The sequence below is a fragment of the Lampetra fluviatilis genome, chromosome 28 (genome assembly GCF_964198595.1).
Source record: "Lampetra fluviatilis chromosome 28, kcLamFluv1.1, whole genome shotgun sequence".
Lineage (NCBI taxonomy): Eukaryota > Metazoa > Chordata > Hyperoartia > Petromyzontiformes > Petromyzontidae > Lampetra > Lampetra fluviatilis.
The window spans coordinates 8,924,714-8,937,429 of record NC_136302.1 but is presented as its reverse complement, the minus strand read 5'-3'; the positions used below and the strand labels follow the sequence as shown (position 1 = coordinate 8,937,429).

At 44.0% G+C, this 12,716-nt stretch overlaps 1 protein-coding gene across 5 annotated transcripts in view; it reads left to right on the top strand.

Annotated features, from left to right (window-relative positions):
• OPA1 (OPA1 mitochondrial dynamin like GTPase) overlaps positions 1-9,597 on the top strand; it is a 66,302-nt gene extending 56,705 nt beyond the window's left edge. For all 5 annotated transcript variants that reach the window (XM_078869630.1, XM_078869628.1, XM_078869629.1 and 2 more), the window contains 8 exons: positions 740-892; positions 2,067-2,175; positions 3,341-3,420; positions 4,380-4,520; positions 5,752-5,868; positions 6,974-7,067; positions 7,859-7,969; positions 8,286-9,597. In XM_078869630.1, coding sequence (XP_078725756.1) covers positions 740-892; positions 2,067-2,175; positions 3,341-3,420; positions 4,380-4,520; positions 5,752-5,868; positions 6,974-7,067; positions 7,859-7,969; positions 8,286-8,350 — 870 coding nt within the window. In that variant the 3' untranslated portion in view covers positions 8,351-9,597. The remainder of the gene's footprint in view (positions 1-739; positions 893-2,066; positions 2,176-3,340; positions 3,421-4,379; positions 4,521-5,751; positions 5,869-6,973; positions 7,068-7,858; positions 7,970-8,285) is intronic.
• Positions 9,598-12,716: the final 3,119 nt, after the last annotated feature.

The window sequence follows — 12,716 nt, the reverse complement described above, 5'->3', positions numbered from 1 at the left end:
TTTTTCAACAACAGCAAAAAGGAACAAAAAACTTATTTAAAATCCGGTTTACATTTATTTTTTATGAAAATTATTTAATTTCCATTTTACTTTTTATTCTAATTTAATTGGAGCGGTTAAGTTTGGCTTCTGCAAATTGCGCAAATCAGATATTGGGGTCCCACCGGACAGATTGCCGCACCCCCTGAGCTGATAATGTCGTTACGCCGCTGCCTTTACCACGTCTACTTTTTCTAGCTACAACCTACTTTTCATACATCTCAATGTGTATTAAAGCAGTTGGAGCTTTTAGCTTTTTATTTATTTATCTCCCAGTAATTAGTAATTTCCTGAATCGACATCGTGTGATGAGACTGCGTAGCAGGTTGGAAACAGACAAGACTAATAAACCACACAAAAGGTGATTTTCGAGTTGGCAAAAGTCGCAATCGTGACTGCTACCATCGGTCCTTCCGTCATGCCGAGGCATGCCACATTACATCGCCACACCGTGTATAATGCACACTGCCTTTCATTTTAGACTGCCACCTCAGAGTAAAAATTCTTGCCACGTTTCTCTCAACAGCAGCGGGACAACAAGACCGTTGCATACTAGTTTAATCCTTTTTGTTGCAGGCTTTATCATCAGCACAGTATCGCCATCATTGCCCAAGCGCTGCCTTATTCACGGGATAATTTGTCCGGCGTCGCTCTGCGATTCGGGCCTACGACAACCGCGCGCGTGCCTTCCTGCACCCAGGTGGCGTGGGAGACGCTGCAGGAGGAGTTCTCCCGATTCATGGCCGACCAGAAGGAGCAGGAGGCGGACGACATCTTCGACAAGCTCAAGGAGGCGGTCAAGGACGAGGGCATCAAGCGGCACCACTGGAACGAGCAGGCCGAGGACAGCCTGGTACAGCGCACACAGGATTCATATTCTTAGGTTTTTTCGGTAAAGTCACGTAGGTAAAAAATTAAAATTTATAAAATAAATATAAAATAAAAATCACGACGTTTCAGAGGCAACACAAGCTTCCGTCGTGATTTTTATTTTATTTTACTTTTATTAATTTTAATTTTTTACCTACGTGACTTTACCGAAAAAACCTAAGAATATAGCGCACACACTTTACCTCCCGGTGGTGATATTTCATATACGAAGCCGACCCACTTGTGGCGTGATGCTAATTACCTCGTCTGGTATGAAGGAGGTTGTGGGTTCCATCCCAACCCTGACACCTGTACAGTTGGAGTTTGCATGTCTCTGCCCGTGGTCGCGTGGATTTTTCTCCGGGTCCTCCGGTTTTTCCCTCCACGTTTAGAATCGATGTGCGTGAATGGTATTTGGCTGCTGTAAATTTCCATGTAATAAGCCACTTCATTGAGCTGTCATTCGTGGCCAGGTCGTTTCTGAAACTGAACTAGAAGCTCAGTTGCAATTACCTGGTAAAATAAACATAGTTTAGTAGTAGTTTTAAAATATTCACTCTACCAATTCAAAACGAAAGCCCAGCATGCGATACGAGCCCTGGTTCAAAATCGTTCAATGGATAAGGTGTGTGCCACTGGGGAACGGTGTGTGTGGCGGGGGGCAGGGGCGCCATTGAATCTTAATGGGCTTCCCACTTTATTGTATAAACTGGTGAGTGGAAAGAGGCCGTGTGAGTTGATGACTGGCGAGTGGTGAATGTCCGACGAGAGTCAGGTGAGTGTTACGTCACCCCCTCTATTGAACGGAACGGCCCACGAGTATTATATACATTCGTTTGACCGTCTGTCCGAGGACTATTCACATGCTTTCACAAAAAAACAACAAAACCCTCGAAGCCAGCAATAATTAAACTTAGCGCTCACATTGCCTCTACCACTTCTCAGTCCTGTATAGGTCTTGAGCAATATTGGCTACGACTATATAAGAATGTGGGTTTTATCGTCATGTTAAAAATGTGTGCTTAGCAGAACGAATTACAGGATGAATCAACTGCACGTTGTTGTTACTGGCAGCCTGATTTTGAAACGGATGGACAGTTTCCCTATTCCTTTGCACCATGCCCTCCTTGCCGTTCTCGTGTACTCCGCGTGTCCAGAGGGTGATCCAGCACAACGCGCTGGAGGACCGCTCCATCTCCGACAAGCAGCAGTGGGATGCTGCCATCAAGTTCATGGAGGACACGCTACAGGCTCGGCTACGTGACAGTACGATAAACACACACGCACCCCTGTTATCACACATTAAATTATTTGTAGCTGGTGGTCTGAATATAATGCCGAGAGCTTTTCAAACGTGCGTGTATGTACGTACATTGAACTTCTTTCCCTTCGTACGTAGCCAACCGTACTAATCGCCGGTGCGGGGGAAGGATAACAAACTAAACACAAACATCAGTTCTAAATAAATGAATTTTCAATCTAGATTTGAAAGTGCATAGCTCCAGTGGCTTCCTAATAAAAGAGTAATGCATACGATGCACATCTTTGAGTGTTATTAAATCTACACACACTATACAAAGACTTCACAGTATGGCCATACAGGCTTTTGGGATAAGTGCTGTTAGCAAATAACTATTAATGATGGGGTGAGGTGGTCCATACCATGGCCCAGCCACCTTTATATCCCTAAGTTCTGATATTCACACACAGCACCAATGACTCATTTAAATCTTAGTTGACCCAGGGGAAGCCCAGAATAATCTCACATGCCACCTTCCACTGATGTTGTCTATGCCCAGAAATCAAACCGGGGACGTTGCGTTTGTAACGGAATGCGTTAACTGCTGCGCCACGATTCCACACACACACACACAAATTGTATGCACTTCATCTTTTCTTATTTGATGCATCAACATAGTCTGTCTATGCATGGTTTTAATTTTGTAATGATCAGTATAGATGATCAGTAGAGTCTATATTTATTGACACACTACTGTTATGATGTATGTAGGATAGAGTATAATCAAATCTCTCTGGTTCTTTCGGTAAAGTCACATAGCTAGAAAAAATAATAGTTCACGACGTTCCGATCGCAACGCAAGCAATCGTCATCAGGCGCAAGCAATCTTCCGCCGGATGGCGATTGCTTGCATTGCGATCGAAAGGTCGTGATCTATTATTTTTTCTACCTACGTGACTTTACCGAAAAAAACAAATTGTATGGATTCCTGCAGTCACGAAAGCTTCAAATCAAGATTATAACCAAATCCTCACTACAATCTCCATGCTATGACATGTTTTGGGTGTGCAACATCCTCCAAATGAAAAATGTATGCACTTTAGCAGGATCTATGCAGTTTTATTATATATACCCCACCAATAACATTATTATTCTTCATTGTGCTTGTAAATATGTCCGTGTATTTTCCAGCTGATAATGTCATCAGGGACATGGTTGGCCCAGAGTGGAGGGAACGTTGGATTCAATGGACCAACCGCACCCCAGAGCAGGTCTTTACATTTTCACCGAAACACATCTCTTATACGTAGTTGCATAAATCGTGCGTTTTGCCTTTACCAAGGGTGCAAACATGTTCATGGTTGTGGCATATGAGTAAGAGAATGGACTTGGCACAACTTTTTAGTGGCGTAGCGTGGTTGCCACGGACCCTGGTGCTAGGAATGAAGTGGGCCCTCTCCTATACAATTTCCCATCTTCGTAGCCTTGTACCTGGGTCTCTCCAACCTATGGGTCCCGGTGCAGCTTGCACCATCGGCACACTTGATACCTACACCACTGCTTTAGAGATTCCCGAAATTGTAAATGAACAAGCCATAGGTCTAAGTGGGTTGTCCACACAAACGAGCGTTGTGTGGTGTTTCTCTCCTGTCTACAGCTCTTCGACTGTGGTGGAAATTCCACATTGGTATGGCAGGGAAGAGTTCATACTTACGACCACTTTTGACTTCTGACAATGTCCTAATTATTTTTTTGCATCAACCCTGGAGCCATTAATGGCTGTGTCCGTGCCTGACTGATATACACTCACAGCCTTTAGATTGCAAGCCACATTGCCTTACCTTGGTTGGTAAATGAAATAAATGATATCATTTATTGCAGTTTTGTGGAATATACATGGAATGGTGGCCTCCATTTTTGGCAGGTGATGATGCATCGAGTCTTTGATTCAATTGGGCCCTTACACTCGCAATACATGCATCAACATTTTGGAGCAAACAACGCTGTGTGGAAATGAGACGGAAGAAAACAGTACAAACGAGATTGTAAAATCGAGTCAATATGGAATATATTCTTGAATGAAATCACAACCTTGCATCATGACAATCCTGGAATCACTGTTTAATCAATACATGCCGAATATTTGTAGAGAATATGGCAATTTAAAAACTAAAAATGATCTTTTAACCCTTTGGCCCCATTAACTCCCCACCCCCCCCCATGGCTACAGAGCATCCGGAACGAGACCAAGTCGGAGCTGGAGCGGCTGCTGAAGGTGGATGGCGAGCACACGGCGTACCTGGCCAGCGATGAGATCACCACCGTGCGCAAGAACCTGGAGTCCCGCGGCGTGGAGGTGGACGCTGGCTTGGTATGCGCCCCCCCCCCCCCTTTAACCAATTGAAGATGCGCACACGACACACAACATACTGACAGGGTTCCCAGTTGATTTCTCGTTAAAAACATGAAAGAATTAGCACACAGAGTGAGTTACGCATGTATACACGTAGAGCCATATTGTCAAAACGCTGCTGGATGAGGGTCTTCCCGCTTCGCGTGCGTCTTGGGGGTTATTTCACCATCCTTCACCATGCTGGTCAGTGTGGATTGGATGATTGTCAAGGCCAGATACATTTGAGCATAGTACACTGTAAACATGGATTTCGCCGTATTACCATCTGCTGATAACATAGGAGCCTACAACGTCAGCTTTGTGCATGGTAGTTGCCCATCCAAGCGCGACCTTGCCTGGTATACAGGAGGTTGTGGGTTCGATCCTAACCTTGACGCCTGCTGTGTGGATTTTTCTCCATGTCCTGCAGTTTTTTCCTCCACATTTAAAATCAACATGCATTTAGAGTGAGAATAGGTCTTCCCCTTTTTTCTGGAAACAAAGCAGGTGTTATGTTAAAACACCAAACTGAAACCTTTTTACAAGGAATCATGTCTGCATTAACCACAAGACTTGTGGTCGGAATGCAAACAAAAAACTTACTCTGATCATATATGTTGTGGCTTTATATAGGCACGAGAGGGAAAAGCTGTCTCTGGTGTGAACCAATCGGTTTCAAGGACAATGCATATTTTATCAGAGTACTTTTTTGTTTGCATTCTGACCACAAGTCTTGTGGTTAATGCAGACATGATTCCTTGTAAAATGTCTCAGTTTGGTGTTTTAACATAACACCTGTTTTGTTTACAGAAAAAAGTGGAAAACCTATTCTCATATTGTGGTACTGGCAAAGGAGGTCCCATGATGCATTTAGAGTATTTGACTGCTATACATTTCCACATGGTGATAAGCCACTTCGTTGAGCTATCGTTTGTGGTCCGGTCGCTTCTCAAAAAGGGTTATATAGCTTAGTGGGCCTTACCTGGTAAAATAAAAAATAGTTTAGTTTACATCTGCTTAGAGACTGCGCACAATCCGGGTGATTTGGTCATACACTCGTGTAATTGAGTTAGGTAGCTTTAATATTCCAACCATCTGAAATGCATTCATTATTTTTTTAAATCCTCAAAATGATTGCACCCTTAACCGTTCGTTGTGATGTATCATTGAAATCGTCACACTGTGTTGTGTTCACATCGTTGTGCGTCAGATCAAAGACACGTGGCACCAGGTTTACAGACGCAGCTTCCTCAAAAAAGCCCTGGACCACTGCAATCTGTGCCGGCGAGGATTCTACTACTACCAGAAGAACTTCGTGGACTCGGAGGCAAGCGCCACACTTAACGCTCATTAGCCCTGTTTCTCTAGAGAAGGGCTTCCCATGCTCCAGTCCTCACGAGCCAACACGGTACGCCTTTTCGTAATCGCCACTCTCATTCGGTCAACTTCAGATGAGGTTAAATTTCGATTTAAAGCTTTCGTGACTGCAGGGATTCATCTTCTTGGTTCTTTCGGTAAAGTCACGTAGAAGGGAAGAAGGAAGGGAAGTAATAAAATAATAAAAATAAAACATAATAAAACAATTCTCACGACGTTTCGGCCACAACGCAAGCAGCCATCCTCAGGTTGTTGCACGCTGCTCCGGCCTGATGATTGGCAAACACTTGCGATGTGACGTAGCTAGCGGCCGATTCCAATACAAGACGCCGTGCGTGAGTGTCCCGTGTGACGTGGAGCGTGGCGATTCAAGTTTAGACGCACACTCTGGGTCATGCGGGCTATGTTTAGCAATCTTCATGCGCGTGCAGCGTGTAACAGCTTAATTTGTCTTCTTGGTTCTTTCGGTAAAGTCACGTAGAAGGGAAATAATAAAATAATAAAAATAAACATTAAATAATTCTCACGACGTTTTGGCCACAACGCAAGCAGCCGTCCTCAGGTGAAGAACAGGTCTGTCGGGAAGACAGCGTCTGAAGGCAGACCTGTTCTTCACCTGAGGACGGAAGACAGCGTCTGAAGACAGACCTGTTCTTCACCTGAGGACGGCTGCTTGCGTTGTGGCCGAAACGTCGTGAGAATTGTTTAATTCTGTTTTATTTTTATTATTTTATTATTTCCCTTCTACGTGACTTTACCAAAAGAACCAAGAAGATGAATCCCTGCAGTCACGAAAGCTTTAAATCGAAGCTTAATTTCTATTTGGACGGAGAACGTGCGTTAACATGGACAGGCGGAGTGCGATGGGGTCGTGAGAATCGGTGGTTGGTAAACTGCCGCTGGAGCCTGACATTACCGTTTTCCCATCTTCGCGTCACACGTTAAATGAAAGGATCGCAATGCAGATGTCACTTGCATGTTCGGGTGTTATGGCTTTGCAAGCCCATTGGCTGTGCAGCGATTGAACCCTCGGCTGTGCCCTGTGCGCCCTGTAGTTGGAGTGCAACGACGTCGTGCTGTTCTGGAGGATCCAGCGCATGCTGTCAATCACGGCCAACACACTAAGGCAGCAGCTCACCAACACTGAAGGTCAGCGGCACGGGATCAGGCTTGGTACTGGAGGGAATAGAAACACAATTGAACCACTGTGTTTCGAGAATGAATGGAAAACGTCCGGGATGACATACACCTGGGGGAGATTGAGTATTTGGCTGTTATAAATTTCCACACGTGATACGCCACTTTGTTGAGCTAACGTTTGTGGCCAGGTCGTTTCTGAAAACGAGATAATAGCTCGTGGGCCTTGCCTGGTAAAATAAAAAATAGTTTGGTTGAAGAAAGTCAGTACGTGTATAGGTGCTGAGTGAATTGTTGCATCGTGGGATTGTCGGGGATGGTGGCGCCTTGGGGAGACGTGATGATTGATGATGAAATCTCCCGGAGCACTGCAGAAGAGATTCTCGTTAATGAAATAAACATACGTTCTGTACTTCCACTTTAATAAAAATTAGAATTTTTTTCTCTCTCGGAATATTGACCTTTCAGACTTGTGTTATCAGCATGTGTTCAAGCATGCAAACTCTTGACCAGTTCAACCTTCTGGGTCCCATGAGCAGAGTCCGAAGTGTTGACTTGTGTGTGTGGAATTTCTCGCTTCAGCAGTTACCTGGACTAATTTGTCCAATTTTCAGAGTGTAAGGGGTTTTAATAATCAAAAGTTAAAAAAGTACCTTGTGTCAGCTAGATGTTTTTGGACGAAGCTGAGAAGAAACAGTTGCAATTGGTCAGCAGGGGGAGTTCTGTTAGATACGTGAGAGAAGCAGCAGAAGAGACAGAACCGCCTCTACTTGTGCAGAGATTGTAACTTAATATTTGTGCAGCTCGGAGGCTGGAGAAGAATGTGAAGGAGGTGCTGGAGGACTTTGCAGAAGACAACAGCAAGAAGATCAGACTTCTGACTGGGCGTCGGGTTCAGTTGGCTGAGGAGCTCAGTGAGTTTCCCCATTGATGCAAAAGCACTCATTGTCACACACTGATAACCAATTTACCTTTTCACCATGACTGATGGTGATGTTGACATTGGTGGTGGTGGTAATGATGATGGTTTTGATGACATTGTTGGAGATGATGGTGATAATGAAATTGGTGGAGATGATGGTGATAATGACTTTGGTGGTGGTGATGATGATGATATTGGTGGAGGTGATGTTGATAATGAAATTGGTCTAAGTGATGGTGATGATGACGACATTGGCTATGATGAGCTGGCTTGGCTGTCTGTGACGCTCGTTTCCGATGCAATTACAGAACGAGTACGAGAAATCCAAGAGAAGCTGGAGGCCTTCATCGAGGCTCTGCGCAATGAAAAATAATACCCCACGCGCGTGAATCCTGTTCGGTTCGGGAAGCTTCTCGCTCGTGGCCCACCGTTGAGGGATCTGTGTCAGATGAAGATCAACACGGGTCAATCATGTTTCCCACCACTCCTTCGGGCAACTGCCCGACAGCTTCACTTCATTTTGTTGTCGTCTGTAACGCAGCCGATTCATATGTACATATGTGGCCCTTCCAAAAAAACATCTCCCCCCCCCATCCCTGTCCCGTCCACCTCCCAACACATGCTCGCGCACGTGTATGGACTCGCATCGTGAATGGCAATGAATTGGGGAGATGTAGCGATAGCACTGAGGACGGTGCATTCACAGAATGCACTTGAAGCACGATAACCGCCCCGGTCTCGGTAGATGTACCATACTTTGTGCAATAAAAGTGTTAACGTCCTAAACGCTGCCTTCAGAGTTGATTGCACTTCCTTTGTGTTGCAGTTGCGAACAAGCACTTGTCGATTTTTTAAATAGCTACAAGGGTGATGACCTCATTTAGTTTCGACTGCAGCGTGTGCTGCTGTATTATCGCAGCTTTTGCTGCCATGAGTACGGCTTTTCTACTCTGGTATAAGAAAAAAATAGCATTTACTGCAGTGTACCAGTAGGTGGCAGTAGTACAGCACGCACCGACGTCCGGTTAACCCAAGAGCCACTGGTCTTGGGGTCCCCATAGGCCAAAACCATACACATCGAAACACTTGCTAACAGTTTCATTTAAAGATGAGTACCAACAGGAATTTGCTTTTGAATTCTGTCTACTCAGTGAGTTAAAACAGAGTTCAACGACCTCAACCTTTGTAACATTGATGGGCCACATTTGGTATAAAACACATTTAGTCAACATTTTGGGTTTGATTTAAACGACAATTTAATAAAACGGCAATCATATCACAATAATCAACGGCCATTCTAGCATGTTTTACAATATAAGTGCGCTGAAGTTTCTGACTGTTCCTTAAAGTCTGGCATCCCTTTGCACGAATGTTCTTTCGTGTGTAATTTTTAACATTAAAACCCAAAGCAACGGCCGCGCGTGTTTCAAACAACGGGTTTGAAACCACGGGGGATTTATTATCACGCAGTGCAGTCCGGTATTTATTTTACGCTCTGTAATTTATTTTGCATTGGCCGCATTAGTTGGGCCACTCGACTTGTAGAATCGGGGCAGCAGCAGCAGCAGTACAACTCTTGTTTTGACACCTGTTGCTGCGCTTTCGCAATCTTGAAATATTTTTATTATTATCAAAATTGCGGAATGCGGTCGTGGAACAAACCTTAGAGACACTGTTTATAGAGGCAACAGATAGACGTTCTTGTAGCTTGAGCGGGGCCATTCTAGGGTGGCGCTTCTCTTGTTCTCAGCGGGGAGCACGGTAATAGATAGAGTTCTTTGAAAAGTTCAGTAATACCTACTGCGCTGCGGGAACACGCCACGCGCGCACGTGTGGAAGTTGCCCGTGTTTTCCTTGCGTAACATTTTACACGTGTTCACGTGTAACGGTGTCTCTTTAATGTATTAACTGAGCAGCGATCTGGATCCGTACGCATTCTCATGGGATCGTACACGGCGTATGTGTCCCGTCTCGTCTGGGGTTTTAACCACTAGTGTTGTCTCCATAGGTACACTGACAAATCTACATGGTGCCTCCACTAAAAATGCTCAAATATACAATGCTTTACCTTCAATTGAAGTTCACTCTAACTTTCGATTTAAAGCTTTCGTGACTGCACGGATTCACCTTCTTGGTTCTTTCGGTAAAGTCACGTAGAAGGAAAATAATGAAAATAAAACAAAATAATTCTCACGACGTTTCAGCCACAACGCAAGCAGCCGTCCTCAGGTGAAGAATGAAGCAAGCTTGGTGGTGTTTCATTCTTCACCTGAGGACGGCTGCTTGCGTTGTGGCCAAAACGTGAGAATTATTTTATTATGTTTTATTATTTTCCTTCTACGTGACTTTATCGAAAGAACCAAGAAGATGTTCACTCTAACTATTTGTGATTGAAACTCAGTCCGAGTCCTCCAATTTCAAACATGTCCAACTAATTTTGTATGGGGTTCATGACACGGGCTTAAACTTAACTTTGAACACCTTTAAGCTTTTAAGTGCTGCATAAAGTATACGTTATCTTGGTTGTAATGTTAACTAACTCCTGAAAGCTGTACATTGTGTGGGAGTGTGGAGTTTGCTTATTGCTCGACAGGTATGTAATGGAATAAAAAAATACATACTAATTTATACTACTTTTGAACGTGTTTATCTTCAGTTAATGCTTTGCAGATCTACAAAGACGTAATTGCCGAAACAAACCCAACACCGCACAATTTGAGGCACAGCGAACACGTCCAATAAATTCCTTCCCCCTTTCGCCCGACGTAATTTATAGCGCCTTGGTACAAAAACACGCATTTCTTGCATAGTCTAGATAAGTGCGTGGTTTTCCACGTTCATGCACTCCTTTGAATTTATTCAGCGAGTAGGAGTTGTATTCTTCTTCTGTGGTCTCAAATCAGTAAGAGTAACCCACAGGGCACATTTCCACTTTGCAGTGTGCCAAATTCTTGTACCGGCAGGCAACTTCTACTAACGGGTTTGACACGGCGGTGCCAGGCTCCCGATTGTGATGGCATTCACAGATACGGCAACACTCGCCCGCTGCCTTTAGCAAGGCCAATAACGTTTGGCAACAACTACTTTACAACATTTTTTGTTTCCCCCCCTAGACATGAAAGGATATCGGAATCAGCATAATATTTATACTGGAGGAATCCGATGAGCTATGAAGCTATTTTTTCACAGACGTCCATTCTGGTGGATGTTTCACCACAAACCTCACGGATGGAACCAGAATATTTCGGAAAAAATAATAAAACGGTTGTACCCTTTCTGGCAATGAAACAGAAGGTGTGAAGATGTTCAAACACCCAATATAAACCTTTTCTTGGTTCATCTTCTTGTTTCTTTCGGTGAAGTCACGTAGATGGGAAATAATACAATAATAAAAATCAAACAAAATACAATTCTCACGACGTTTCGGCCACAACGCAAGCAGCCGCCCTCAGGTGAAGAACAGGTCTGTCGGAAAGACAGCGTCTGAATGAACAGGTCTGTCGGAAAGACAGCGTCTGAAAGACAGCGTCTGAATAATGCTGTCTTTCCGACAGACCTGTTCTTCACCTGAGGACGGCTGCTTGCGCTGTAGCCGAAACGTCGTGAGAATTGTATTTTATTGTTTTATTTTTATTATTTCCCTTTTACGTGACTTTACCGAAAGAACCAAGAAGATGAATCCCTGCAGACACGACAGCTTAAAATCAATACAAACCTTTTTTGCAAGGCATTAAGTCTGCATTAGCCACACGTAATCGTGGCTAAACAAGGAATCATGCTCTGATTATAATATAAGCATTGTCTTTGATGCCTTGCAAAGATATATATTTGGTGTTGGAACATCTTAACACCTGTTTCATTGCCAGACAAGGTACAACCTATTCTTATTTTTGCATACTTTGATACTGGCGATAAAAAAGGGTCATATCAAGAATTTTCATCCATAATAGAGCCACAAATCTGGCTGTCGCCTGATGAAGCTAGTTGTAATTACTGGCGAAACGTCGTACTCAGATTGTAAATGTTGTGGCTTGGCTCTCCAACACACCGGTTAGTGCTGTTCTAGTGACGAGTTTGCACGTTCTGTTTACGTAACAACCCTTACTAGTTGGCTGTGTCGGGTGGTGGCGGGTTTTAACGACACATTTATGCGATCTTACCAAAAAAACAACTATGTATGATAACGGTAGCGAAAGCCTATGGTGTTAAACAGAATATTTATTCTTGATTTGAAGCTTTCGTGACTGCAGGAATCCATACTCTTTGGTCCTTTCGATAAAGTCACGTAGATAGAAAAGTAATCGATCACGACGTTTCGATCGCAACACAAGCAACCGTCATCAGGTGAGACAAACAGCAGGAGAACCGCTGACGGTTGCTTGTGTTGCGATCGAAACGTCGTGATCTATTAATTTTAAATCTATGTCACTTTACCGAAAGAACCAAAGAGCACAGAATATTCATGTCGTCTCCCGTGACGGACACGTTTCACAACACGCACGCTTTTTTTTGTTTTACAAATTTGCGTAATTCCGTTCAACTTTGCGGAAAAAAGCGATACATAGGATCCAATGCTGGCAGTGGGGCATGTTGCTCCGGTTACTAATGACTTGTTTGGGTAACAGTGATATCCCTTCCTCCACCCCACTCTTCACGGTGGTTGTTTGCGGTGCAAACAAAAGAGCCGGCCCGGGTTCCCACAGTGGCACAACTCTCCAGCACCCAAAGGAGGCCCTCCT